The 27,641-nt window shown below is 49.5% G+C and overlaps 2 protein-coding genes across 4 annotated transcripts; one reads left to right on the forward strand and one right to left on the reverse strand.

Moving 5' to 3' along the window:
- Window positions 1-6,190: 6,190 nt before the first annotated feature.
- Window positions 6,191-21,919, forward strand: LOC308188533 (uncharacterized protein). Of its 3 annotated transcripts, XM_080577718.1 has the most exons (4): window positions 6,191-6,460; window positions 11,984-12,068; window positions 14,168-14,272; window positions 15,607-21,919. In XM_080577718.1, exon 4 carries the CDS (start codon window positions 19,084-19,086, stop codon window positions 20,074-20,076), a length of 993 nt encoding a protein of 330 aa, XP_080433844.1. In that variant the 5' UTR covers window positions 6,191-6,460; window positions 11,984-12,068; window positions 14,168-14,272; window positions 15,607-19,083; the 3' UTR covers window positions 20,077-21,919. The 3 variants fall into 3 exon arrangements, with proteins under 3 accessions (XP_080433844.1, XP_080433843.1, XP_080433845.1); XM_080577717.1 differs by lacking the exons at window positions 6,191-6,460; window positions 11,984-12,068 and having other exon boundaries at window positions 13,979-14,272; XM_080577719.1 differs by lacking the exons at window positions 6,191-6,460; window positions 11,984-12,068; window positions 14,168-14,272 and having other exon boundaries at window positions 15,821-15,839; window positions 16,481-21,919.
- On the reverse strand, window positions 21,708-25,718 carry CDKN1B (cyclin dependent kinase inhibitor 1B). The gene is made up of 3 exons (XM_080577720.1): window positions 24,842-25,718; window positions 24,100-24,230; window positions 21,708-22,925 (listed from the first exon to the last, which is right to left on the reverse strand). The coding sequence occupies exons 1-2, from the start codon at window positions 25,314-25,316 to the stop codon at window positions 24,109-24,111; spliced, it is 597 nt and encodes a 198-aa protein (XP_080433846.1). The 5' UTR covers window positions 25,317-25,718; the 3' UTR covers window positions 21,708-22,925; window positions 24,100-24,108.
- Window positions 25,719-27,641: the final 1,923 nt, after the last annotated feature.

A 27,641-nucleotide genomic window follows, 5' to 3' on the forward strand; every position in this document is an offset into this window, starting at 1 on the left:
GAACAAAATTCTTCCTGCAAACCATACATCAATATATGTACATTCATTGTGAAACTTGAAGTTCACGAGAAAGATTTTGTTGCTAAGAAGGAAATGAAATGGAAGCTGGAACAAATCATCATGCCATCTGTGCTGCTCACAGGTATCTGCGGTCTTCAACATGCATCTCTAAGTAGCTTGTGCAAGTGACAGCTGGAAGGAGGTTAAAGGTGTGCACCACAGGGTGGCTGCTTCCAGGGCTGGGCTCTGGGCTGGTGCAAGCCAGCACAGCTTATTTTGGTTACAGAGATTTACACCACTGCCCTGTCCCATGGACAGAGCAGAAGAAAGGTGAGATATAGGAATGGCTCATTCTCTTTGCTTTCCTTCTTCCAAGGATTGCAGTGGTAGAGTTAGTAAATCAAACTACACCATGTATCTGGGACGTGCTTATATCCTCCTTTCTGACATACCCTACTGCATGCAGAGCCTCCTAGTTTGTAAGAAATAAGAACAGTCCGTAGGCAAAACACTGGCCTATGAGAGGTGAGATTGGTCTTCAAATCCCTGTCTAGCAACACACTTCTTTCACAGCCTCAAAAATAATCTGTAGGCAACAGGTCTTTGGCCCTCAGAGTAGATCCCACACTGTTGTGGCAGGCTCCTGCCTTCCGCATTTCCACAGAGGGCTACAAAGCATTGCTGGACAGAGATGACACACAGAGTATGATATACGGAGGTACCGTAAATGCCTGCACAGCTCTCAAGTTTCACAGCCCCACCACATGCTTGGAGACCCATGACATTAGGCCACACATGCAGAGTGCCTGTATGTGCCGCCAGCCCCAGCATTCCTTCTTGGTCTTCTGCTGTGGTCACACTTCACTGGTGGCACTTCACCAGGCCAAGGAAAGACAGCGTGTTGTCCTAGGCAGGACTGCCTTCTCTACTACCACCATCATCTGCCCCAGAGTATGTCCTGCTCCCCCTCTGTATACAGGAATGATTTTGGCAGCTGACACTTTTAGGGAAGAAAAGTCACAAAGCTGGGGGTTCTCCTCCCTTACTGGGGCCAGACCACAGCACTCCACGTGCAGGGAGAGCATCTGTGGCAGAGCAACACAGAGTCCTCAGGCTTCATACTTGGCCAGTATTTCCACACAGGCCACTCTTGCTTGCCAGGATCATCCACGACCCTCTCTGTCCATTCAGAATAAATGCACACCTGGTTCTTATGGGAACTATGAGCTGTGCCCAGTTATTTGGAGAAGGGCAAAGACAGGCCCTGCTCTGGCTGGCACAATGTCTACACTAACAATTTAAAGTGAAACTACATTGGCTGCTTGATGTAACTTAACATTTTAAGATCTGAATTAGTCTCACAGTCACAGCAGAAACTGTGAACCTTGCAGCAACTATCATGAGAAAATTGTCCATGTAGACACATGAAAAATACTAGGAAAGCAAAGGATGTCTCCATGACAAAAAGATGTGTCCATAGAAGGATAATTCAAAAAATGAGAGCTACTCGCAGTCTCTGCCCTGCCATCCCGTCCTGTACATATGACAGAATTATCTACGTATGTCTCACTAAAACATGCATAGCCATCACTGGCTATAAAAAATACCGAGAGGACATCCCATTCAATCAAAGCAAAGTTAAAGAAAGGAGGAACAAAATGCGGTGGCTCTTCAGCTTTCTGTGATGTAGGCCTTTCTGCCATCCTCAGCTATGTTGCTGACCTCTTTGACTTGACTCATTTTATTCCAGCATTCGTCCCTTTTCTGCTGATGGGACCAACGTGGGCAATTGTGGGGAGATCACACTGCAGTATATGCTCTGCCCAGAAGGAGGGAAGGGGATGAACCTCCGCTCCAGACCAGGCAGTATTGCAGGCCACTGGCTGCTGACCACCTCAGAGAGAGGTTATGCTTGGTGGCACTCCTGCAAAACAAATAAAAACCTCAAAAGACTACCGTGAGGATGAGCACATAAAGCAAAGCAACATGTGTTGCAAAATCAGGGAGTGAATTCCCCAGACACCAAAAGAGTCTAATCTGTCTGTCACTACTGATGTGCCTGTTTCTCACTAGCGTCAGTTAACACCAAGGCATCCATTTACATCAATCCTTCCTAAATGTTCTCTGTGCTGAGGAACAGCAGAAATGCTGTGCTGCCCCACGTAACCACACCACAGCCCACCGAGGGCTGGCAGGCAGGCGGGAAGGAGGGAGCATGGGGGCCTGTCAGCACTGACGCCCAGATGGGGAAGCAAGTGAACATAAATAAGGAAACTAGAGAAACTCTTCCTGTGTTGTCGTGTTTCTGCTTGTGCAAAGAGGAGGAAATGTTTGTAAAGCCCATTTCCCAAAATGGATTGCCTCTGACTGCAGGAGGTCCTGCCAAACCTCCCCTGCACCCATCCTGCATCCACAGAGCCCTTCTGCCTGTGCACAAGCAGTGCAGAGTCACCTCTGGGGAAATTCACTTTGCTGAGTACAGCTCCATTCAGCTGGCAATAAGAGATGGACAGATTTTAGAAGCTGCCAAGCCATCCCTGTGCCAACACTGATAGTGTATCACAGCGGTTTTGCTCTTCTGACTTCTGCATAAGCAGCAAAAATTCCCATCCTCATGTTATAGACACCAGTTTCAGAGGCTTCACTGATCAACATTCCCACAGGGTCTGGTCCTTGCTTGCACTCTTCTTTCAAGGAAATGATAACATGGGGTAGATTTCTTACAGGGCTGGGCGCAAATTGTTGGACATACAGTCTCGGTAAATGTTTTGAAAAATAATTTCCAATGAGTCACAGCCACATGACTTTGCCTAGTCTCCCATCCCCAGCCCAGTGTTGTCCTCCAGCCTAGTGTGCCACGGTGTCAGAGCAAGTCATCTCCCAGGCCACAAGAAATGCCTAGAGAAACCCTAGTGGTGGTGATGGCAGCTATTTCCTAGCTCAGGAAGCACAAACTTATGGGCTTTTTTCATGATAAACAGCTGCTTCCTCACTTTGTGTTGAAGAAAACCCTTCAAAGCTTTTCTATTTAACTTCTGTAGCAAAACAAAATGAAAAACACAGGCAAATGTGCGAAGCTGCCTTTGATTTTTTGCAGTGGCAGCAACCAACCATTAAAAATAAAATTTAAAATGAAAGAAAGAAAGAAAGAAAGAAAGAGAGAGAGAGAGAGAGAGAGAGAGAGAGAGAGAAAGAAAGAAAGAAAGAAAGAAAGAAAGAAAGAAAGAAAGAAAGAAAGAAAGAAAGAAAGAAAGAAAGAAAGAAAGAAAGAAAGAAAGAAAGAAAGAAAAAGAAAGAAAAGAGGAAAGGAAGGAAGGAAGGAAGGAGGAAAGGAAGGAAGGAAGGAAGGAAGGAAGGAAGGAAGGAAGGAAGGAAGGAAGGAAGGAAGGAAGGAAGGAAGGAAGGAAGGAAGGAAGGAAGGAAGGAAGGAAGGAAGGAAGGAAGGAAGGAGAGGAGAGAGGAAGAGAAGAGAAGAGAGAGAGAGGAAGAGAAGAGAAGGAGAAGAGAAGAGAAGAGAAGAGAAGAGAAGAGAAGAGAAGAGAAGAGAAGAGAAGAGAAGAGAAGAGAAGAGAAGGAGAAGAGAAGAGAAGAGAAGAGAAGAGAAGAGAAGAGAAGAGAAGAGAAGAGAAGAGAAGAGAAGAGAAGAGAAGAGAAGAAGAGAAGAGAAGAGAAGAGAAGAGAAGAGAAGAGAAGAGAAGAGAAGAGAAGAGAAGAGAAGAGAAGAGAAGAGAAGAGAGAAGAGAAGAAGAGAAGAGAAGAGAAGAGAAGAGAAGAGAAGAGAAGAGAAGAGAGAGAAGAGAAGAGAAGAGAAGAGAAGAGAAGAGAAGAGAAGAGAAGAGAAGAGAAGAGAAGAGAAGAGATAGAGAAGAGAAAAACCAGTCCTGGACTATACCGTTTGGCCTGCAGAGAAAAATGCTGGAGATGGTGGGTGCCAGGATGACATAAGGAAGTGATGTATGTGACCTGCGGCCAGGAGCCCTGGTAGCAGGGGAGCTATGTAGCATATATAGAGAAGGGTGTATATTTATATACGTGCCATTTGCTGTTCAGGGTGCATACTCCAAGCTGACGCACACGGACAGTGAGCTGCATTCTTTGCCTGTGTGTCTCAGTTAGGTGGAGCGGGGAACTCTGCCTAGCAGAGGTCACCCAACACTTTCCATGAGAAGAGTACGTTTCAGTTTGCCTTCATCTTTACCCAATTTCAGCTGTTTGGGCTGGATTATTTCATACATGCTGTCTGCCCCAGGCTAAGTGGTTTTTTGGGAAAGTTTCAGCAAAATGGTTCAGGAATTTCTCAGCACAAGGCTAGGGGAAAAATATATGTTGCCCCTGTTAAGGATTTTAGATATGAAAAGAAACCTATTGTGGGGTTCAGTAATGGCTCCATGCACTGGAAAAGAAATTTGGCATTCATGTAGACAAAATTGGGCCTCCTGCTGGCCTTGTGAGATTTCGGCCAAGTCAGCCACATTATAAGCTTCCCAGATCCTCAAGCTCCGCAGGCTCTTGGGAGACTTTTCAGGGTTTGAACATTACACCTGTGTTCTTCATCCACGAGCCTGGATCATGAAGAAAAGGAGAGCAATGTCTCAACTGAACTGTGGGATGGGGGGAAATGATGAGCATAGCTCTCTTTCCTACACATGTTAAAAAAATGTGTTTTGATGTGATATGCTTAGGTATCAGCATCACAGAATATTGCTTATGTTACTCTGGATATTTGTTAAAAGCAAACAGAAATTAAGTATTGCGCTTAATAATAGACCTTATTCAGGTATGCCCACTAATTCAATGGCACTATTAATCTGAGTGAACACTGAGTTTCACAATTCAGCCCCAAATACCTATATTTTAGTAAGTAAATAAATAGGAAGAATAATTAGTATAAAAAGATGAGCCAGGTGCAAACCCCCTTTACTTTGACAAAGAAACACCTAATTTATACAAAAACGTCGTAGTAAGAGCAGGAAATATCACACCAACTGATACAAATCACTCACTATCTCATATTCTGGCCCTAATCCCATTCAAAATTAGAAGAATGCTCTAATCAGAGTCTTCAAGGAGAATGGAGGAGATAAAGCATAATGAGACAGTTTTTTTTGAGAAGTATGCTGGCAGGGAAATATTTTACAAACCTGAGATCAATTAAAAAAACAAAAGAGAGAAAAAAAAAAAGCAGCTGTAACATCTTCTGGTAGCACATACCCCCATATTTCTAAACAATTATTAAAATTGTTAGGAATGTCAGGATTCACTAAGCAGAACTGGAAGTACAGCTGATTCTCTTGTACACTTGCTGAAAACTGCAAGAATTGATGTGAACACCTTAAACACTAGCCGTCCACAGATCATCTGAAAACTGATTATTGCTTAATCCTCCTTCTGAAAGTTTTCCCCATCCAACATGACTGGAACAATACAAGCCAAGCCCTCTGCTTTAGTAACCCATTAATTGGTAAAGGAAGTAGGGAAAACCAGGTTATTGATTGTATAATTTATGGTTATGATATCCCTGTGGACTGACATATCTGGTGGTGACCTTAGTCCTTGAAATCCTGGATTATATAGCATAAGTCTGCCTCTAGGAGTAGCGGGCATTTTGTAGAGAAAAATCTTTCTGCTAAAAAGCCACAGTTTATGACTGCTGAAGATATTTTTGGTCCAACATAGAAAGAGGAAAAAATAGGAGGACTTTGCAACTTTCTGTCTAAAATAACACGTTAAAATCCCTCAGTGGTATTTCTGAAGATGTTCCAGACAGAGAAAATTTGGCTACTGGGAATATCTTCCCAGATCCCCAGTCTCTGCAGACTCTGGGGAGACTTTTCAGGGTTTGAACATCTTCACTTGAATTAAAGTAAGTGGACATGTGGATTTCTTTCTGGGGGGAAAAAAAAAAAAATTACACATTTGCCGCTATGAAAGGCTCATAAAATGGAGAGGGCTTTGTATTTTATATATCCCAGTGAGACGCTGTTTTGCTATGACAGAAAAATACCTGATTTTCCTTTCAAGTTAACCCTTTCTCTGGTCATGGCACTGCTCTTCCCCACCTTTTGGGAACAGCTGGGTAGCCATTGCCAGGGTGCTGCACTAATAATATTAGAACAACAAATCCCCTACAAATGAGTCCGTTGCTCTGCAAAACCTCTGTCTGGTTTCCTGAAGACATGAACCTTGTGCAACCACGCAGCGTGTGGGTGGGTCTGTATGTCTCTGGTTATCTGCCCTTCCCCTTTGCTCTCCCGGGAGTTTTTAAGCTGCCTAGGAAATTTCCATCAAATGTGACAGAGGAGTGGTTGTCTCAAAGTTGGTATGAAACCTCCCACTTTGTGCAAGCATGTGGTCAAATAGAGGAAAGAAAATGCTGTGATGCTCTCAGAGATGGACAAACTAGAACAGCGAGAGACTAACTTGCCCCTGATTAGACATCAAAGACTCCACAAGACTGAGGGTAAGCAATCTGATTTCCAGCAATGGTGGAACAATTTGTTCAATGAGGCATTTCTATTTTCATTTTTGTTTTAAATTCCAAAGGAACCTGCAGTGAATGTTTTAATGGACATAGGGACGGATCAAGAAAAGAGAAATCATGGAAAGAGTGCATGCTCTTTCTGCCATGCCTGCACAGTTATCTAAGAAGCAACAATCATTCTGTTCTTCATTCCATCCTCACCTTGACTAATTTTTTTCTTTAATTATGACTCCTGCAACCTTCAGTACAAATGAGGATTTTTCTCCTTTAGGTAATGCATGTTCTTGGCTCTGAGGAGGAAGCTTCTCTGTCAAACATTAACTGCCTCTTTTATATGTTAAGTATTAATTCTATTTATCTTCAAATTATTTTCAAATACTGGAGGCATTCTTCTCTGTATTGGAATGCAACAAGTGCTTAATTTCAGGTTTTCATGTTATTCTTGCTCAGATATGAGGCCAAAAACAAGTAATTAAATTCTCATTTAAACCCCATTTCCTTAAATACACTCATTCTCTTACCACACACAGCCTCTTTGCTAGCCCCACATTCTCTAACAGAAGGCAGAAGCCTGTCACCCATGGGGACAGGTACAGCCCACTTCATTGCAGATGGCCTGTAACCACATTATTATTATTCCACATTTTACCAGGGAACACTAAGGCATGTGTTAATATGTGGCAGACCAAAGGTGCTCAGAAGACCTTACTTATTCCTCAGCAAGGACGGAATTTCTTGTCGCTGAAGCAAAGGATGGAGTTAAGGATTTACTGCCACATAAGGCAGAATAAGGTCTTCCTTCCTTCCACATAAGGTCTTCCTTTCCTGCCAGACATGCCCAGCGACAGTCTCTATGTGTTGGGAGCCCCCACAGGCCTATGCTTCCAGCAGAAAGAAAGTGAGGTGTTAAATCTGCAGTGTTGTGAGGAAAACAAATAAAGGTGACTTGTGTGCCCAGTGCAGACAGGGCCAAAGTCGGTACTGACATCCTGGCAGTGTACTTCCATGCCAACCTGTGTGTTAGCCCTCCAGTGTCTCCAATAGCCGTTAGCATTGTTATTCTTTCTTAATGAAGGCTTCCCTGTGTGAGCCAAAGAAAGGAACTGGAACACTTCTTGCTGCCAAAGCCATGGCTCCTTTATAGACTGAATGTAACCACCGCCCAGTTTCATTCCACCTATAGGAAGAGGCAGAAAAGGGTAACATCATCACCACTAGCCAGCTCTAGCCCCCAGTGGGAGAGCAGAAGATGAGACTTTAATGCTTTGAGCTATCCAGGACCCCAGATCCTAAAAATACACTCAAGGCACTGTAAAACATAGGCAAAATGTAAGCAGAAGACACAGAAATAGATTTCTGTGTCCATAGCAACACAAGCATACAAGAACCAGAGAACTCTGCTGTGCTGCTTCCTTGAGGACCTCCCCAAAACCAAGGAAGGATGCTTGAAGAGCAATGTGCGCTTCAGAAATAGTTTCCTAAATTCTTTGGAGGGGAAAGCTTCCACTGACAGGAAGACACTTCCAGCCTCGTGCCTCCTCCCCGTTTTCCAATAGAGGGGGCCTGCCCTGTGGCACGGCTGAGCAAGGAGCACGGCACCACGGTTGCGAATCCATGTTTTCCATTTTGAGGAGGAGCATGACTCACAGTCCCCAGGGTGACCCAGTGACTTGTGGTATCCAAAGCAAACACAGTTAGCAAGGCTTTTCAACAAACAATCAACAATTTCCTGCTAGCTGCAACAGTCGTCGTCATCTCCCCCCCCCCCCCCCGCCGAAAGTGCAACAGTTTAAGATTTTTTTCTTGCTTTGTCCGTCGCCTTTGCCTTCCCTTTTTCATACTCAAAGAGCACAGTCATGAGCAAAGTCTGCCATGCCTAACCTCATGTTCCCACCCAAGCTAAGCCTGAAAAAGTCTGTGGAGGCCTGAACAACATCTTTCTTGGTTTTCATCACATGTGCCAAAGCCTGTTGGATAAATGGTGCTAGGAATATTCAGAAGGGAACTGAATCTTCACCTCACCTTTAGAAAACTGCTTTGATTTTAGTTATCCATTCAGTGAGAGTCAACACCACCCCCATTTAGAGATGGGGAGGGAAGCAGCTTTGCACAGGGCCAATGATAAGTCATACAGGAGCTCCATGCTCTGCCAAAGAGGAGACTTAGAGCCTGAGCTCCAGCACCTTGGCCATACCCACTTTCACAGCCACCCTGTTTCACCATGTAGCTTGACAGGCTCCATTGTCATTTGTCCTCTTCTTTTTAATTCTCACTGGAACAATCTTCAAGAACAGCAACTGACTTTCCAATATCAGCCAACAAGGAGTGATCATGAAAACTGCCTCATTCTGGCCATCAAAAAGCAATCATATGTTAAAGACTTTTGGCTTATTCCCTGTGGTACCTGCTTCAGATTTGTGAAAGCAAGAAACTTGCTAATATATTTTCAGATTAAATGGACCTTTTCTCCTCTTAATGTACGTGCCTAAAAATAACAGGAGTTGCACAATGTCAAGAGATTAAACTACCCTAAATCTGCAGAGAGATTACTGCTGCCTGAAAACAATACTTATGTACTATATTCAGTAATGGTGTGCTTAGTCAAGACAAATCTGAGTAATCATGAAGACTGCTTTTAGTCCACAGCTTGTGAAACGCTGCATAAAAACAAAGCTGTGTGAACTGCCATGAACAAGCCCGTTACAGCAATCGCCCTATCCAAAGCAAACCCCCAGATCAGCAGAACCACCAGACAGGTTCCAGGTTTCAGTTCCCAAAAGGCTGCAGCACACAGCACGTTGCGTTTTGTGTGCCTACCTGGTTGGGCACCTCCTGGCAGTGACACAAAGGGACACCTACAGGAGAATCTCAAGGGAGTGAGTCAGCCAAGCTCAGCATGTCTAAGCAGACTTTGACACCTCAGCACCATCACACTGTAAAGTAGGTACTGATGGAAGGTTGAATGAAAAGTGTAGAGAAAATAATTTAAGACATATACTTGCAGAGAATAGAAAGGCCTACTGGATAGCTAGGAAGTGCAGGTGAACAAAGGGTAATACAAAGACACCTGAGCATTTTCAGGACTTAGTGTTTCTCTGGAATGACTCAGCCCTGCCCAATAAGCTCACCCTAACACAGACAGAACCCACGCAATACCACCCCATCCCATGCTGGAGGCAGATCACCCTGCACTTAAAAACTTTTCCTTCACCTGAGCTCCACATCAACTCAGAGGAGAAGCAAAAACATTGAGGGGTTGGTGCCAGGCAGGGCAGCAAAGCTGACCCTTCCCAAGGACCTTAGGCCAGGAGGAGATTAACACAGAGCAGCTCTGTTTCACCCTCCGCTTTATCCCCACTTGTTGCGTATTTCCAGTGCAAAGTGGCTGGTGGAGCAGCTGAATCTCCATCTTGCATGCTTTCTGCCAGCAGAGTCCCCTCTGTGAAGGGAATTGGCTGCTGCCCATCTGCAGCCAAAATCTCACCCTATCCATTGATACTCATTTGCCCAGAAAAGTTCACTTCAAAGGCAACAGCTGCTCTTCAAAGAGGCAACAAATTGCAGCGAAGTGGAGAATCAGTGGCTTCTCCAGCCTTTGCCAGAGCTTCTGCAAGACATCAGAGGAGCCCTGGCCCAGACTGCAGAGACAAACAACTCAAATTTGAGGAAAGGTGGAGAGGCAGTTTTTCTGCATGTTTTATTGAAAGAGAAAGAGAGAGAGAGAGAGACGGAGACGGAGACAGAGACGGAGACGGAGACAGAGACAGAAAGAAAGACAGAAAGACAGAAAGACAGAAAGATGAAGACAGACAGAAAGACAGGAAGGAAGGAAGGAAGGAAGGAAGGAAGGAAGGAAGGAAGAGAGAGAGAGAATGAGAAAGAGAGAAGGAGAGAGAGAGAGAGAAGGGAAGGAAGGAAGGAAGGAAGGAAGGAAGGAAGGAAGGAAGGAAGGAAGGAAGGAAGGAAGGAAGGAAGGAAGGAAGGAAGGAAGGAAGGAAGGAAGGAAGAAGGAAGGAAGGAAGGAAGGAAGGAAGGAAGGAAGGAAGGAAGGAAGGAAGGAAGGAAGGAAGGAAGGAAGGAAGGAAGGAAGGAAGGAAGGAAGGAAGGAAGGAAGGAAGGAAGGAAGGAAGGAAGGAAGGAAAGAAGGAAGGAAGGAAGAGAAAGAAAGAAAGAAAGAAAGAAAGAAAGAAAGAAAGAAAGAAAGAAAGAAAGAAAGAAAGAAAGAAAGAAGAGAAAGAAAGAAAGAAAGAAAGAAAAAGAAAACGAACGAAAGAAAAAAAGAAGGAAGGAAGGAAGGAAGGAAGGAAGGAAGGAAGGAAGGAAGGAAGGAAGGAAGGAAGGAAGGAAGGAAGGAAGGAAGGAAGGAAGGAAGGAAGGAAGGAAGGAAGGAAGGAAGGAAGGAAGGAAGGAAGAAAAGAAAGAAAAACTTTCCACTGTCTTTGGAAAGGTCCATTTGTCTTTTCTAATCCATTTCAGAGTAGATTAAAGATAGGGTGTTATCTACTTCTACTGAGATTCCCCAGAAAATACCAAAGACCATCTTTCAGTCTTGAGCATCCCTGCAAAATTACAGGCACCCAGCATCCAGGGGGGTAATATTGAAAAAGTGAAAACTGTTTTTTGCCCATCATCTGAGCCAAGAAATGATGCAATTCTTTGTGGCTGGTGTAAAAAAAAAGCAGAAAACTATGTTCAGACTCTTCAGTATAGCCTAGGTGTCCTCAATTTCTTTCAGTCCTTTGAGATTGCAACCCTGGCAAAATACATATCATGTATTACTGAAAGGTCGTAAGTGGCAATAAAAGGAATTAGCTATCTCCAGACAGAGAGACACTAAGGCAGCCTGGAAAAACTCCACCATCCTGTATGCTACTTTACATGACTGAAAAAGAAATCTTTATATTTATCGGGCTTCAAAAACAAAGCAAAACAAAACAAAAATCTATTTATGTTTCACATGTTTTTTATAACTTCCCTGGCCTGCTTTTATTCACTGTCTCTCTCTCTATATATATATATATGTCTATATATATATATCTATATATGTGTATATAGATATATATATATTTGCATTTAATCGAAGACTTCAAGTTCATACAGTCCCAGCATCTCTCTCCCTGTACTCTCCTGCCCTTTCTTATGGTGTACCTAAAAGAGTGACTGTGTTCCTGTATGGTTACTTAGGGACCAAGCTCTGCAACTAATGTAATGTGCTAAAGAGCCTTTTCACCAGATATTCACAGACTTGGTCCAGAGTAACTTAATCAGTCTCTCAGTGGGGAAAAGAGACCATTTTGTCACTCAGTGCTTTTCCAGAGAACGCCACAGCACCCTCAGCACTGAGGTTGCACCAGGAAAGGCCTAACAGACAAGGAATTTCTGGAACATGAGAGTTTGTCATCTCCCCATACAAAATGCTGATTTGTGTATTAGTTTTATCCTCCGTACTTTCTCCACAATTACAAAATGCTGTCTCACCAAACACATTTTTATTTTTTTAAGGATACATACAGTCTACGGAAGTAGAAATTCAGTGCACTGAACTGTTTAGCAGATGAAGAGAAAGCATAAAGCACTCTTACTCAAGGTAAGTATTCACAACACTTGTTCATGGCTTCATGCAAACCTATGCAGGACATTCAGGAACTGGAAAAAAAAAAAAAAAAAAAAAGTGCTCAGAAGAATCTGGCTGCTAGTTATAAGCAGGCTGTTCAGACAGCAGTCCCTGGTCTGTACTCTGAAATAGAGCAGTTCAGCAGTTCTCTGTTTTACATGTCTGGTTTGCCACTCAGTAAAGCTGCTTCGAGTGTATCTTGTCCTTCGTTACTCCAAAGTGACTTGGAACTTATTTATAAGAAAGCACCATGACACCGCAACTTCACCTCAAAGACTGTTTCCCTAGATGGCAGTTCTCTGCTACATGTTTATTACCCCTCAGTGCTTTCTCTACCAGATATGTTCCATTTACTAGAAAAATGTTTCTCTTTTCTAGTCCAGATGGGTTTGTAATACCACCCACCTCACCACAGCATCTGAGCAGGTTCCAGAATTGCATCAAGCAACACGCCTAACATCTGTCACATGTGGTTTGTTCTCTCTCTCATCCTCCTGCCCAGAGAAGGTCTATGAGTTCAGTAGCTTGTTTCACTTGGCAAGGGGACATTTTATTTTTAAGGTGCTTCTGGATGTTTGTTAGAGAAGTCAGTACCAGGAAGCATACCTTAAACTAAGAGCAGAAGGAAATGTGTCTGTGATTCTCCTTGGGGGAATTTTTGCTGTGTGGTCTTGCACAAACCCTTGAGAAGCCCTCTGTCTCCTGGACAGACAAGCCTAGAAATTCACCTGGATCTGTAGAGCAGGGGTTTTGAATATAATCCTCAGACTGGAATTCAGATTTTTTTGTAGATAGGAGGTGCTTAAGCCATTGAACACCCAGAGCATAAAGACACATGCCATGAGCTCAATGCAGCTCTCCTATTCTGAGCCACTGAGAGCAGAAAAACAGGACAGGTTTCCATCAGAAGTAGCAGAGATTCTTTAAATCCACCTGTACAACCTGGACAACCAGCAAAGCCCTCTGGGACACCCTTGGTAACAGCTGGGCATGAATAAGCGATATGGTATCTGCTCCACTGCTGCTCAAGAAAGGGACCCAAAGATGTTCTTTCTTACTCATGCAGATCAGATTAGCTAAGCAAAATGCCATCAGTACAGTGGTTTTCAATCAGAGTTACACTTCAAGGTGAATGTAAGAGGTAAGACATGATGTGGTGGCACTGAGAGTAATTTCTTAATAAATGGGGCAGTACAAATACAGATGAGAAAAGGCACTCAGAAGAGGCACTAAGTAGCATGAGGAGGGAGTGATGTGCAGGAAGCTCTAGAGAGTAGGGGCATGCTTTTAAGTTAGATTGGAAATGAGTACAGTAGAGGGCTTATCTTGCTACTTTGAGGTTAGCTGGGCTTGTAGCCTTCCACTTCCTAGGATCTGAACTGATTTTCAAGCTTTTCTTCCTCCAAAGATCTGGACAGACAGAGGACAGAAGGACAGAAGGACAGAGGAAAGGAAGCATGGAGGGAAGGGACAGAGGGAAAGACGGAGGGAAGGACGGAGGGAAGGACGGAGGGATGGAAGGACAGAGGGACAGAAGGACGGAAGGAAGGACAGAAGGATGGAAGGATGGAAGGAAGGACAGAAGGAAGGATAGACAGAAGGACGGATGGAAGGGAGGAAGGGAGGGAGGGAGGGAGGGAGGGAGGGAGGGAGGGAGGGAGGGAGGGAGGGAGGGAGGAAGGAGGGAAGGAAGGAAGGAAGGAAGGAAGGAAGGAAGGAAGGAAGGAAGGAAGGAAGGAAGGAAGGAAGGAAGGAAGGAAGGAAGGAAGGAAGGAAGGAAGGAAGGAAGGAAGGAAGGAAGGAAGGAAGGAAGGGAGGGAGGGAGGGAGGGAGGGAGGGAGGGAGGGAGGGAGGGAGGGAGGAAGGAAGGAAGGGAGGAAGGAAGGAAGGAACGGAGGGGGGGAGGGAGGGGGGGAGGGAGGGAGGAAGGCACTAAACTAGACTAAAAAGTCTGCCACAGACTTTTATACTTAGCATCTGGGACACTCAGCTCAGAAGAAGGAGCCCCATGCTCAAGTTCCTGCCTGAAAGATTTCTGGAGAATAAACAGTGAATCTTTCACTCTGTTTCAGGTGATGAAGCAGCTCACAAGGACAGAAGGACCCAGAAAAGCCAAGAGTCCAGTATCTAGGACACTCCAGAGAGAAAAGAAACTTTGGTCCCCCCATACAGAAGAGGTAAATGAAACTTTGGGTGCCCTAACCATGTAGTGACCAGTAAAGGGGGAACAGAGGAAAGGGCATAAAAGTTGGTGATGAAGCTTCCAGTGTGTTTTGAAAGAAAGCAAGTGCTTCTGGTATTGAGGTCTGTTGGTATGCTGAGAATACCTACAACTCCAAGCTGTCCAAAGAAGACATGCAAGCTGAAGGTGCCATACCAGGAGACAGCCACATCCCATACCTTCCCATAGGTCTGTCAGCTCGGCGCCACTGGAAGGCTGCCTGGCTGCAGTGCCTTGCCCCGATACTGTGATCCTGCACCACACACAGACCACAGACCAGGGCAGTAGCAGGAGACAGGCAGATAGCCATCTGTGGGGTACACAGGTAACGCATGGCCCTGGCCATGGGACAGGAGTGATCACAGCAGCTCCTGGCTCCAGGCTAGGATTTCATAAGGGTGGCAATGAAGAATGCAGGGCCTGCAGCTCCAAAAGCCACTGTTGAACCTTTCTCTGTCTTTGCATCCTACACACCAGGTTACTTTCCTACAAAATAATGAATAAATTTGACACAGTAAACATCTCTGTAATACCTCCATGATGGAGATATGACAGACAATCCTGAAACTTCAGGCCACCAGCGCTAACCTCTGTTTCCCCAACTAAGCAGCTCTCAGTCATTTGTGGAACAGATTTAGCTGGCCAGAGATATGAGATGAAAACTGGAAGGCAGAGGCTTGGGCTGCAGTGCCAGAGGTTGCACAGCACCGTCTAGCAAGACTAATCAACGTAGGATAGAGGGCAGTTTTACCACACGAGTTTTTGCTTTACTGCAAAGCCCAGGGAAGACACCGTCAGCTCACAGGCTGCAATCTCATGGCAGCACTGCCAGCCATTGCCACCCACTGTGCTGATAGAGTTGTTAGTGCAGTTGTGTGATGAAGTAGACCAGAAGTGGATCCAGCTGGAAAGCAGAAAAAAACAACAACAAAGAAAGGTAGGTAGGAAATCTCTGCCAGGCCCATTCCCTAATCCAGTTCCTCATGTAATTTCATCAGCAGTGCCAGGGGCAGGAATAAGTGGGCTGGATGAGGAAGGAAGGGGATGCCTAAGTCAGCGTGTAGGCAGTACAGGCTGTTAAACTACTGCCTCCCTTGCTTTCAGTGAAACTGGAAGGTTGGGACTTCAAGGCCTTCCACTCTGTGAATAACGTGGAGCTCACCCAACTCCACCTGTTTGCAGACACCAAGCCCTCTTTTGCATTGATGATGCTCAGATAAAGATGACTGGGCTAGGAAAAAATAAATAAATAAATAAATAAATAATATCTATGTATTAACTTTTCCTCAGACCAACAAGAAAAGCATTCACTGTCGACCCCGGGTATGGCCCAGGTAGGAGCTAACATCTGTCTGACTGCCTGGCAGCAGAGGCCAACCACTAACCCAGGAGAGGCAGTTGGCAACGCCATCCTCAGCGCTGCAGGACACAGCCTGTTGGGAGGAAGAGCAGAAAGGGGATAAAGAGCAACTGAACTCAATAGAGTGAACGAAAACACCCTGTTGCCTTGTCCCGCAGTACCAGTAAGCCTATAATTCTCTCCCATGTGTCAGTGCCCAAGGCTCAGCTCCTCCCAAAGGAAGAAGACACTTTGCTTACTGCACTGAGCACTGTCACAAACTGAGCTGCTAGCAGTTGCTAGAGTTCTAAGGGACTCCCTAATATGCTGATTTTTTTAAAAAGATGGGAGAACATGAAAGGCTATGTTTTAGCTTTCCTTGGGAAATGTCTGAGACCCAGGAGGAAACTGTCAAAGCAGCAGGAGTGAGGGCAAGCGTAAAGTCCCGCCAGCAGCACATCCTGGCTGTGGCCAAACGGACAACGTACGGCAGCAGCTCTTCGAGTGCAGCCAGTAGAGGTCTCTCCTCCACTGATCCACTAATAAAAATAAATAATTATCTACCCATGTTTGTATGCCTGCGCATGTCCCTTCCCTTCTGAACCCTGGTCCCCAAACAGAATGAAATAAATAAGGCAGGAAGGTGGCAGCTGGGATGAGAATAATTTATCACTTCAACTCCAAGGGGGGGAAGAAAAAAAAAAAAAAAAGAAAGGTTGGGGTCTACCAGGTTGCAAAGCTTACAGCATTGACTTCAGGCTTCCCATATGGCAGGAAAAAAATGCACAGTGTGGTCAGTCCCCAACCTCCAGCTTCTCTCCCCAGGGAAAGCAGAAAGCGAGGTCTACTGCTGCGACTGCTCACCGGGGCACAGCCGCCTTGTGCAGAGCTCTTCCACCCTGTCCCAGCAGCGAGGGAGCAGGAGGGAGCCCGTTTCGCACATTGAGTCCCCACTGTCAATCTGTGTGGAGTCAGTCATGGCAGAAAACCTTTATCAGGCAACAGTTGTGTGTTTGGCCTTCCACGTAAGGAGCCGCTTGGTCTTTGTGGGAACTGTGTCTGGAGCACACATAATGGGGAGCCTGCCCGCGACTGGAATCCTTGCTTGAAGTCTCAGATGTGAGGCCAAGGATAAAATTGGAATGAAACTAATGTTCCTGCCTGCTGGCTCCTCCAAATAGCCGCAGGCAAGCTGGGACGGCCAGGTATAAAAGCCTGAACTGGCACAGCCCGTCTTGTGGATGGGGAAGGCTCACCCACAGGGTGTGTAGCTCCATGCTTCCACCCAGAGATGGCTAGCAGGTGCCAAGCTGCCGAGGCATGCCGGGCACCCTGCTGTTGTCTCCTTGACTTGGCTGGGCTGTTTGGAGAAACTGGTGTCCTCTTCTGCAGAGGCAGTGTGACTGACAGCCTTAGCCCAGCCCTTCTCCAAAACCCAAGGCTGCCCCCTCCGAGTGGCAAATAACTAACTAAATAAATAAAAGAAGCAAAACAGATGTATCTGTTCTGTATCTGTGTAATAGGAGGAGTGCAGCTCAGCTCTGCTCCCTCCAAAAGGAGGCATGTTACGTTAGCTCAGACCTGGAGTATGGCTTAGGCCTGGGGAGTTGGAGGTGCCCTGAAAGGGTGGCTGCCCTGGCTCTGGGCAGCACGCCTACTGCTTTCTACGGGATGGCAGGGAAAACAGCCACGTCTGTCCTGCTCCTCTACACCCAGAGCAAATGCTCCATCCATGACTTGCATCTGTCACATTTACCTACTGCTTATCCCACACAGCCTCCAGGCTATAAACCTTGAGGCAAGGACCGTTCCTGTGCTGCAGTGGCCTTGTAGGGCTGGAAGTTGACCCTGTAACAAGAAGCAAAGGTTCCCATCTATCAGAGCACCCTGCCACAGAAGAACCAGGAACAGGGCAGCTCTCGACTTTGTTTCTACCTGCTGCCTGTCAAAAATATTTTTTGCCTGTGCTGCTAGGCAGAGGCCGTTCCCTCTTGCTCTCATTCCTCCAGGAGGCTGGTGAGGCCAGCCAGGCACCCCGCCACATCGGGGCAGAGCCAGAGGATGACAGAAGACAACAGGGGACAAAGCTCTGTGGCGGACAGATACCTGTCATCTGGAATGATTAGTGCTTCTACATCACCAGTAACCTCCTTTCAGGGCATTTTTTTAACTGCCCTCGGCTGTGTTTTGTTTTCTTCAGGCAGGCACAGGGGAAGAGCGGATGGTTGGATGCTGATTTATATTTAGGCAGCTGTGCTTTTTGTATCAGCAGCAAAATCAATATAGGAAAAGATAAATTTGCCTTCCTTTTAAGTAAAGTAAATTAGTCATGATTTTTCTTTTAATTAAAAAAAAGTTTCCCTGTTTTACTTTGAATTTTTTGCATAATTTTGAGACTTGCAATGATTGATGTGGGCAAGGCAGCAATCAGGCAGGGAGAGGAAACATGCAAGCTCCCTGGATCAAGGAGATGGCCTAGCCTGAGTGAAACATGGCAAACCACGACTGCAGATACTACCTGACCAGTGTGAAAAATGCCTGTCTTTGGCTCAGCAAGTAAACCAAACATAAGCAACGGGGAAAAAAATCAATATTAAAAAAAAAAAAAGAGAGAGAGAGAGAGTCTTCAATGTTTTTCCTTTAAAATCGACAGATCTGGAGACAGAGCAAAACAATTCATACAATATAATCGAGTTATTTTATTGCAGACCAGACTAGACATTTTGTTCGTGCTGTTCTACTGTGAAAATTTTCTTTTGGTGGTACTAAAAAAAAAAAAAAAAAAAGGAACAAATTAAAATAGTAGAGTGCTTTTTAAATTTAAAAAAAATATATATATTTTAAAATGGAAAGATGAAAATGTCAAAATATCAAAAGATGCTGAAAGAAAACATGCTGATATTCCTGAAGCAGGATATTTTCTTTTGAAAACAATGACGTTCAGTGTTTCTTCAGGTTTGGTCAGCTGAAGCTTCACAGTTGGTACAGACAGCCGAAAGCTTCATTTTTCAGTGCTTTCACTATTTGATGAAAATATCATTCGAAAATTGGTGGGTGTTAACCCTGGTGTTGAGGATGCACTGATAGTGGCTCTTCCAGCCCAAAGTCTCCCATGAGCCCTGCTCAGGTCCATGACTCAAATACTCCTGCTGAGGATCCAGTCACCTCCTTCTCCCCTGGCAGAGGGGATACACAGGTTTAGGGAAAGGAGAACAAACCCCTTCTGTGGTGCGTATAGCCCAGCCAGCCCCACACAAACAATCTCCCCAAAATGAATCCTAAAACCCACACCCCATGGGGCTGCAGTGGCCAAACCCGCTCCCCACCTGGCACACCCCAGAAAGGGAAACTGAGCCCTCGGCACCCAATTGTGGGTGCTTTGGGGGCTGTGGGTGCTTTTGGGGTTACCTCCAGCACGCCAGGCAGGGATGAACGCCAGGCCACCACCCCCCTGTCCCAAGGGGGGGTCTCAGGCCCCCTTTTTGCCGCTGTGGTCGCCCGGGAGTGGCGCAGAGCGCTCCACAGACACACACCCCCTCCCAGCTCCGAGCCCCCTCGGGCGGTATTGGGGGTCGCGGGGGGGGGTGATTGGGCGCAGTGCACGCGCGTCCACTCGGGAGCGCGCACGAGTGCAAGTACGTGCGGCGCGGGGGGGGGAGGAAGGGGGAGGGGGCAGGCGGGTGCGTGCGTTGCGTGCGCGCGCGCCCCCGCGGGGCAGACGGGGCGGCCGCGCCTATTGCATCAGTCGGGGCGGGACCCGGGGAGGGCGCCCGGCTCGCACAAAGTGCGGCAGCCCCGCCCCGCCCCCACCCCCCCCACCCCCAGATCCCCAGCACCAACTCCCCAAACTCGGCGGGCCCGGGAGCGGTGGGGCAAGGTTGCCTCCAGCCGCTCGAGGGGGTAAACGCGAAGATAGGGAAGATGATGGGGGGGGAGGGGATAAAATTACAAAAAGTATAATTAAAAAAAAAAAAAAATCCCGCCCTGCACTGGCCTGGCCCGGCTCGGCGCGACTGGGGACGGCGCAGCAGCAAGCCCAGCGCCACCTTAAACCTTCCCCCCCCTCCCCCCCCCGCTTCCTCCCGCGGAGGCTCCGCCGCCGCCCGGCCCCTCTGCAACAACAACCGGGGGGGGAGGGACCCCCCCCGCCCCCCATTCCCCGGTGGGGATTTTTTTTAATTATTTTTTTTAATATTTTTTTTTCGGCCCCTCGGGGCTCACTTCGGGGGAGGAGGCGGAGCCGTCGCGAGGGGGGGGAGGGCGAGGGGCCGGGGCGGGCGGGGGCGGGCGGCCGGCGCCGCTCCCCCGGGGTGGTGCGAGCGGGGCGGGCGCGGCCCCAGGTGAAAGCGGGAGGGCGAGGAGAAAAGCCCCAGCAGCCACCAGAAAAAAAAAAAATAATAATAATAATTAAAAAAAAATAAAGAAATAAAATTTGAAAACTAAGAAAAAGAACATAAAAAAGAAAATGAAAAAAATAGAAAAAAAATAAATACTAAGGTGACGTATTTGGTTGCAGGGGCTGCTCGCAGGGCACCGTGCCTCAGCCCGGGGGCTCGCAGCGCTGCCCTTGCACCTCAACACCACCCTCACCCCCACCTTCCCGGGGGGCTTCCCCCGGCCCCCCGCCGCCTCCCCACGTCCCCCCGGCCGGCGGTGGCTGCGAGGGGAGGTTTCGCTTGCGCTGGTGGCTGGGATAGGCTGGCTCGGGAAGGCGCCGCTGTTTGTTTTCCATCATGAGCACTTTGTTCGTGTTGGGGGGGAATCTTTTTTTTTTTTTAATTTCGCGAGGATTTTTTTCAGTTTACCGGCCGAGAATCCAGCACGCACCCCTCGCCCTCCCCTCCGCCCCCCCTTCTTTTGGGGCAACCTGGAGGCAAACTGGGGGAGGGAGACGGGATGCGGGGGGAGGGCGGAGGGCAGGGTGTTCAGCGATCCTTTGCAGCCGGAGGAGGAAAAGGCCAATGGAACATGGCCCTGCCCGTCCCCTCTCGTCCTGGTCATCTGCCCGAGTCGGGGGGCTGAGATTGAGGCGGGGGGGTGGGGGTGCGGAGACGCGGGCCCCTCTCCCCATCCCTCCCCAACCGCGGGCCAGCACACCCCAGTGTTTTCGGGGAGGTTTCGGAGGGAGGGCGAAGCCAGGCGCGGCCGTGATAAACAACAGGATCGCGTTGCACCGGGAGGGGGGGCACGGGGGGCGGGGAGGACCCGGGCGAGGGCTGGGTGAGACTCGCTCAGGGCTTCTCCCCCCCGCCCCCTCTTTATTTATTTGCGCCTCATTATTTATTTCTCGCCGGATGAAAACGCCGCGGGGGGAGGGGTGGACACGGGACGCCGCACCTTGCTGGCCGTGGAGATGGAGCGGGACAGCCCCTCCGCGCGCCCCCAAAACCCGGCGTCACCCCCTCTGCGGGAGCCGGAGGAGCGACGGGGACCGGCGGGACCGGCCGTGGATGGGGATGGGGGAGGATAAGGGGTGGCGAGGGGCTCCCACGCCGGGCGCATCCCCGCGCATCCCGGGAGCGGCGGCGGGGCCGGGGGCTGCGGAGTGTGCAGCAGCATCTGCTGGGCCAGGGGCGTGCGAGGCGCCATCTTAGTGAGGCAGGAAAGCTGCGGGGAGACCAGCCAGCCACGCCAGATTTTCGGGGTGAAAGCGGCTGGGGGGGGGGGGGGGGGGACACGCCGCTGGCACGGCCCCGGGGTGAAGCCGCGGCTTTGGGGGCCGCCGTCTCGGAGAAGAGCGGGTTTGGGTTCACCGTTGAGGTCTCTCAGAGTCAACGGCAAAATAAGTATCTTGAGCGACATCATTTTTTCCCTCAAAAAAAAAAAAAAAGTGGCAGAGGAAATTCCACTATTTGTAATGGTGAGGGCACATCCTTCCCAGCTCTCACGGGGGAGCAATGATAGCACGGAGCTTGTAGCTGGATCCCTTATTTTCACCTGCGCTCAAGCCACAGGAAGATACCCCAAGGAACCTCGCTGTTCTTTCTTGAAGCAGGCTTATTTCCTCCTGTGCCAGGCAGAGTGAGGTGGAAACACACACTAATGAAGAACATTTTTCTTATATATGGCAGTTTTCTTTATTGATTGCTCGATGTGAAACAGTATCAATCTGGATTTTTTTTTCCCACACATTACAAAAAAAAATATTAAATTGGCTCAGTCTGCAATCCTTTAAGCACAGCCATATTAATTACCAGGAAAAAAAGGAGAAAAAAAAAACTAAAAAGTCTACCAAATAGAGCATTTACAAATGCACAAAAACATGCCACTTTGGCTTTATGGGGAAAAATATTGTCTTCTAGATTAAAAAAAAATCTTTTAACATAAATAAGTTAGTATAATTTCTCAGTGTCTTTACAGAGTTATGTACACAAGTACACTTCAAACTTTCCTTTTATTTTTACATACAGGTACACAGGCAATGTAGAAATACTGTTTAAAGATGTAGTATCCCTTTCCCTCACACACAAGCACTTTGGGAAGTGGGTCAGATAAGGAAACAACAACATTCTAGAATCAGAGCAAAAGCCCTCCATATTAGTTTCAAAAAAATAATAAAAAAAAAAAAAACAGGCGATGTAACAAACAGGATGAATTTCGAGGACTTTACAGGCATTCAAATTTGCTCTCAGGGACTTGAGGTTGGTGGAAGGGAAACCTTTGCTACCACATAACGGAATCATCGCAGCTCCCACCTCTTCAGCTTAACGTAGAAAGAAGTTTCACAAGCGGCCTGTAACAATCTGCTGTAAACAGCATTACCACGATGGTACATTCAGGGGAAAAAAAAAAAAAAAAAAAAGGAAAAAAAGCGGCGGTGGACCCACTTAAAGGGACAATACATCTTTAAGTAATAAAAAGCCTACACTGCTCCTCTTCATACATTTCTTTGCTTGCTAGATTGTGAAAGCAAGTTCCAATCGGTCGCCCTCTTCCACTCCCTCCCCCCACCCAATAACGTTTATGTGCTACATAAGGTAAAAACTATATACACAGGTAGTACAATGAAGCAAATAAGGAAACACCTAATTGCACAATGCTACATCCAATGCTTTTAGAGGCAGGTCTTTTAAGAGTGCCTAAAATTTTAGTGTTATTGTTTGCCTTTTTTTTGTCTTGTTTTCTGTTGTTGTTTTTTCAGTGCTTGTACAGGACCTCCATCCCATGGAGCTCGACGATATGTATCCTCCTCTCTGCTACGCCTTTACGTCTTCCTCACTTCACCGACTCCCGAGGCACCCGATGAACAAGGAACCGCGCCTTCTCCGCTCTGCCACAGGGGAAGAAGTCGGCGAGAAGACGTTTAGAAACGGCCCAAACAAACGGGATCCTTTCCCTCGGCGGCCGCCGGGGGGGTGCAACCGGTTCAAACCACCGCGGCCCCCCGGGGCGGGGAGGCGCTGCCCGGGCGGGTCCCGGCCGCCCCGTCGGGGCCACGCCGCCGGGATGCTGCGGGGCCGCCGCCGTCCTGCGGGCCGCTGCCGGAGCCGCCGAGCGTCCCCTCGCCCCGAAAAAAACCCAAAGCCCAAAGGCCAAGCTGGTGGGGGCAGCGGTGTTTGCATAGGGCCGCACGCAGCCGTGCTCCCCCCAGCAGGACTAATTTGTTGCAACTTCTGCTTTACAGCTTAATCTCTTCTGCACAATCGCAGACCGTGTTTGTAAACCTCTCTCCTAACCTCGACTCTGAAACAACCGCCGGCCAATTTACCAAGTCCTTCCGCCCCAAGCCCTCGCATTAAAACAAAACAACAACAACGCACGCACAAAAAAAAAAAAAAAAAAGCTCGGCTTCCATTAACCCGCTCCCTTCCCTGCAAATTCACCCCTTTGCCAGCGCCTAAAGCCAAACCAAAACAACCAGGAAAAGAAAAACAAGAAAAAAACAAGCCGCTTGCTTAACTCGGCCCCAGAGTGCCCAGACTCCCGCTGAAGCCCGCTTTTCTCAAGCCCGGCTCTCCCGGGTGGAAGGTGGCTGCCAAGCGCGGGGCAAGGAGGCCAAAACGCCCCAGGAGGGGGCAGCCCCCGGGCCCCCCCACCTACCACCACCCACCAGCCCCCTTGGAGACCCCAGTCCTGCCCCGGCACGGCCCCGAGCGCGTCTGGGGATGGCCAGGGAGGGTCGCACGAGCAGGGCAGCGAGGAGGGTGGGGGAGCGCACAGGTCGGGGGCCGGGGGTGGGCTCCCACCACCGCCCCCTGCCCTGGTGACGGCTGGGGACCCGGCGCTGCCGCGCTTCGCCCTTGTTTTGTTCTTTTCAAAGGCTGCTGGGAGCCCTGCGCCTCCCAGCCCCCCCAGCCAGCCCCTGCTCCGTGTAGCCCCCCCCCCCCCCCCCCCCCGGCCATGCCGGAGGGACCCCAGACCCCCAGGTCCAGCAGGGGGGCCACTTGCTCACCCCTTCCTTTCCTCAGCCTCATCCTAACACCGAGACCATAAAGGGAACCTACCTAAATGGTTTACGTTTGATGTCTTCTCGGGCTCGATTTCTTGGGTGTTTGCTCCACTGAACTGGCACTAGGGGAGTCTTCTGAAACCTCTTCTTCTGTTGTGTTGGCTCTTTTATTTTGAGGAGAGGAATCTAGGAGGGGAAAATTAAAAACGGAGGGGGGAATGATGGGAAGGGGGGAACACTGATATTAAAATATTTTCCTGCTAGATGTTTGCTCGCTAGCCAGGGGCGGGGGGGGAAGGAGGGGGGGGGGCTGGATGGGCAGGGGGGTCACTCCCGCACATCTCCGCAGCCTGACGCCAACATTGGGCTGCGTTAGGGGGAGAGGCCGGGGGGGGGGGGGGGGAAGGGGTGCTCCTCTAGGTAAGGGACAAGAGTTTCCTGGGTCTGTCCCAATCCCTGTCCGTGCTTCCCGTAGGTGCTGCGATCTCCCACCCCTTCCCCTCTCCTCGCCCCGTGCCCACAGAGGGGCGGCCAGGGGGCACGGGGCGTTATTACCATGGAGGGGCTTTCGCTCGCAAACCAGCCGCCGGCTCCCACCTATCGTGGGACACCACCAACCCCCCCAAAACAAAAAACACAGCCCGGGGCTGCAAACAGCGCCTGGGCTTTTGGAGGCGTCGGGAGGCGGGGGGGCCCGGGCCGGCATCCAGCGGGGCGCAGCCCCCCCGCGGTGGGGCCACGCGTGGCGCTGACACCGGCAGGGCACGCAAGGAAAAGCGCCCCAAAGGGTACGTTACCGTCGGTGGCAGGTCTTTTCCTCTGCCCAGTGCACTGCTCTGCAAAGTCCGTCTGCTTTTCAGAAAGAGCAGTCTTTTGATCTACACAGTGAGTGTGCTCTGAGATTCCCTGAGAACCGACAAAAATCACGGTTTGGCAATTCCCGTTTACATCCAGGCTCTGGTGGCCGGCGGACTTGCAGACAGCTTTGAGTAGCCTCGGGGGTCTGAAGTAGAATTCGGGCGAGCTCCCCTTCTCCACGGCTTGCCACTCGTACCTGCCTTCCAGCGGCTTGTGATTCTGGAAATCGAAATTCCACTTCCTCTGGCATGCCTCCTCCATCTCCTTGCGGTGCTTCTTCAAGTCCCTGTTTAACTCTTCGTGGTTCACCGGCCCGAAGAGGTTCCTGCAGGCTGACGGCTTCGGGTACTCCGACTGCCGGGCTTCCATGCGCTCCAGGGTAGGGCTCCCATTAGAAATGCGTACGTTTGACATCTCCCCCCGGCCTCTTTCTTCTGGCGGCGCTTGTTTTTCTCGCTGCACCCCCTTCCTCCTCCTCCTTCTCCTCCTCCTGCTCTCCGCCTTTCACCTCTCGGCGCTCGCAGCTTCTCCTCCTCTCTCCGCGCCGCCCCGCTCGCCCTCGCAGGAGCGGCGGAGAGGCTCTGCCCCAGGCGCCGCAGCCCCGACGGCCGCCGTCGAGGAGCCCGGGCGGGTCGAGGGCCGCGCGGGGGAGCGCGCAGGCGGGCGGGGAGCGCGCAGGGGGCGCGCAGGGAGCGTGCAGCAGGCAGGCGGGCAGGGAGTGCCGCTGCCCTCCCTCCCTCCCTCCCTCCCTCCTTCCGTCCGTCCCTCCCTCCCTCCGCGGCCCTGGCTCCGCGCTGTCCCCCCGACGGCCGGCCGGCCCCGCCGCTCTCCCCGCGGCCGCGTAGTAAAAAAGGGCGAGAGGGGGGGAAAAAAACCCCGGGCGAGACGAGCCCTTTTCTCGGTTGCCCAATATGGCGATTGAAGGGAGGTTGACGAAGGAGAAAATGATTGACAGGACGAGTCTATTTAAACAGTGGAGCCGAGCCATTGGTTAGGGCGCCGGGCACCGCCCCGTCGGCGCGGCCCTACCTCGCCGCCGCCGCCGGCCCTAAAGGTGGCCCCGGCTCCGCTGCCTCCCCTCGGCGGGGCGGGGAGAAGCCGGAGCGATGGAGGCCGCCGGCACGGCACGGCTCCGTGCACCGCAGCCCAGCCCAGCCCAGCCCAGCCCAGCCCGCCCGCTGTCCTCCCGCAAAGCCCAGGCCCGGCGAAACTTGTGCCCCCCACCCAAAAAAAAAAAAGAAAGAAAAATGCTGTTGCTCGGCCGCTGGGCCTGGAGTAATGGTGGCAGCTAGCTGCGTTTTGGCTCGGTCTCCAGAGCGCTCGGAGCTTTGCTTTGCCACGGCCCCCCCACCCCACCCCCCCGCCCCCCCCCCCGTCAGGAGTTCAGGGCAGCCCCCAGACGGGAGCGGGACCCGGGACCCCCCGGGACCCCCGTCCCATCACAGACAGCAGCAGGACCTCCCGGGACCCCTGTCCCATCACGGACCCCGGCCACCAGGAGCGAGGGAGGGATCGCCTCTTGCTGTCTGCCTGGCAGAGGAAGGACCATTAAGGTGTGGAAATGGCCCTAGAAAGCCTCCTCAGGGATTTCAGACCTTGGCGAGCAGAGGGAAGGAAATGAAAGCCTTCGTTTTAGCCCTGTTTGTGTGCTCTGAAGATTAGGCGAGCCAAGAATCGCAGCCAGGGATTTTCTGAGCTGCTTCCTCGGATAGCTGCAGCAGATACGCTGGAGATAAGAGCAACGCAGCATCCTCCTCCATCCCATCCTTGGCTGTAGCCCCTTCCCACTGCCACCTTCCCTCGGCGGGCAGGGCAGCCCCCTCAGCACGTTGCAGGACACTGGGGCTGCTTGCAGGTGCTGGAGGTTTGGGCTTTTCCCAGGGCCCAGGTGGCTAGGAGGACTGGAGACCCTTCACGCCAGGCCATCTGGCAAGATCAGACACAACCACCTTGGGATACTGGTTCTGGGGGGCTGCACCAGCAGCAAGCTACCTCAGCGAGCCAGGGCCAGCACAACCAGGTTCAACTGGCTGAAAGAAGAGTCAACTGGTGTGGCCTTGAAGATAGTGAGCTTCTGCCCCGTGCTGTGCTCACACACACCAGACACACACACACACCGTCTGGGTTGGGGTCTGCAGTTGCGATGGGCCACCCAAACCTACAATGCAGTTGCTTTTGCCAGCCAGTGAGCTAACTCCGCAAATATTGTAAAGGGAACAAAACCAGCTCACAACACTCAAAACCAGGCCTCAGCACTCTGCTTGCCTCCATCAGCCCCGAGGCAGAGGCCCCTGGCCCTTGCTCAGCCCCCTCGCCCAAGCGATCTCAGTACGGCCAGTCCCCGGTTCCAACAATGATGTGCGCAGCCAAAAAAGAAGAATAAAAATGAGATGGGTTTTAAAACCACAAGGTTGAAATAAAATATTAGCCATGTTATTTTTGTTTGTTTGCCGGGATTTTTAGCACTCAGAAGTTGTTTTCCAGCTTCTCTCAGCAACCACAAAATCTAGCAATCCACTTACAGAAAATTAAAACTTACATTCTCATGTCTGCAGGAGCTTAGACTTTTTTTTCTTTTTCTTTTTTTTTTTGAAGTTGCAACTCTATGATAAAGCTGCATGAGCTGGCAAAGTGAGGCCTATTCATCTGCTTTATTTGAAGGATTTCTTCTTCCTTTCTCCAGGCTTTCCTCTCTTTGATTTTCATAGGCACCACCCAGGAAGTGCCATTTCAAACTTC

This window comes from Anser brachyrhynchus (genome assembly GCF_964034855.1).
Source record: "Anser brachyrhynchus genome assembly, chromosome: 1".
Taxonomy (NCBI): domain Eukaryota; kingdom Metazoa; phylum Chordata; class Aves; order Anseriformes; family Anatidae; genus Anser; species Anser brachyrhynchus.

Bases quoted from the DNA above. Each gene is read 5' to 3' on its own strand.
- LOC308188533 (XM_080577718.1), top strand. From the start codon at position 19,084: ATGAACGCCAGGCCACCACCCCCCTGTCCCAAGGGGGGGTCTCAGGCC.
- CDKN1B (XM_080577720.1), bottom strand. From the start codon at position 25,316: ATGTCAAACGTACGCATTTCTAATGGGAGCCCTACCCTGGAGCGCATG. The intron at 24,231-24,841 runs GTAACGTACCCT...TTCCCCTCCTAG, and splicing joins GAAAAGACCTGCCACCGACG to ATTCCTCTCCTCAAAATAAA.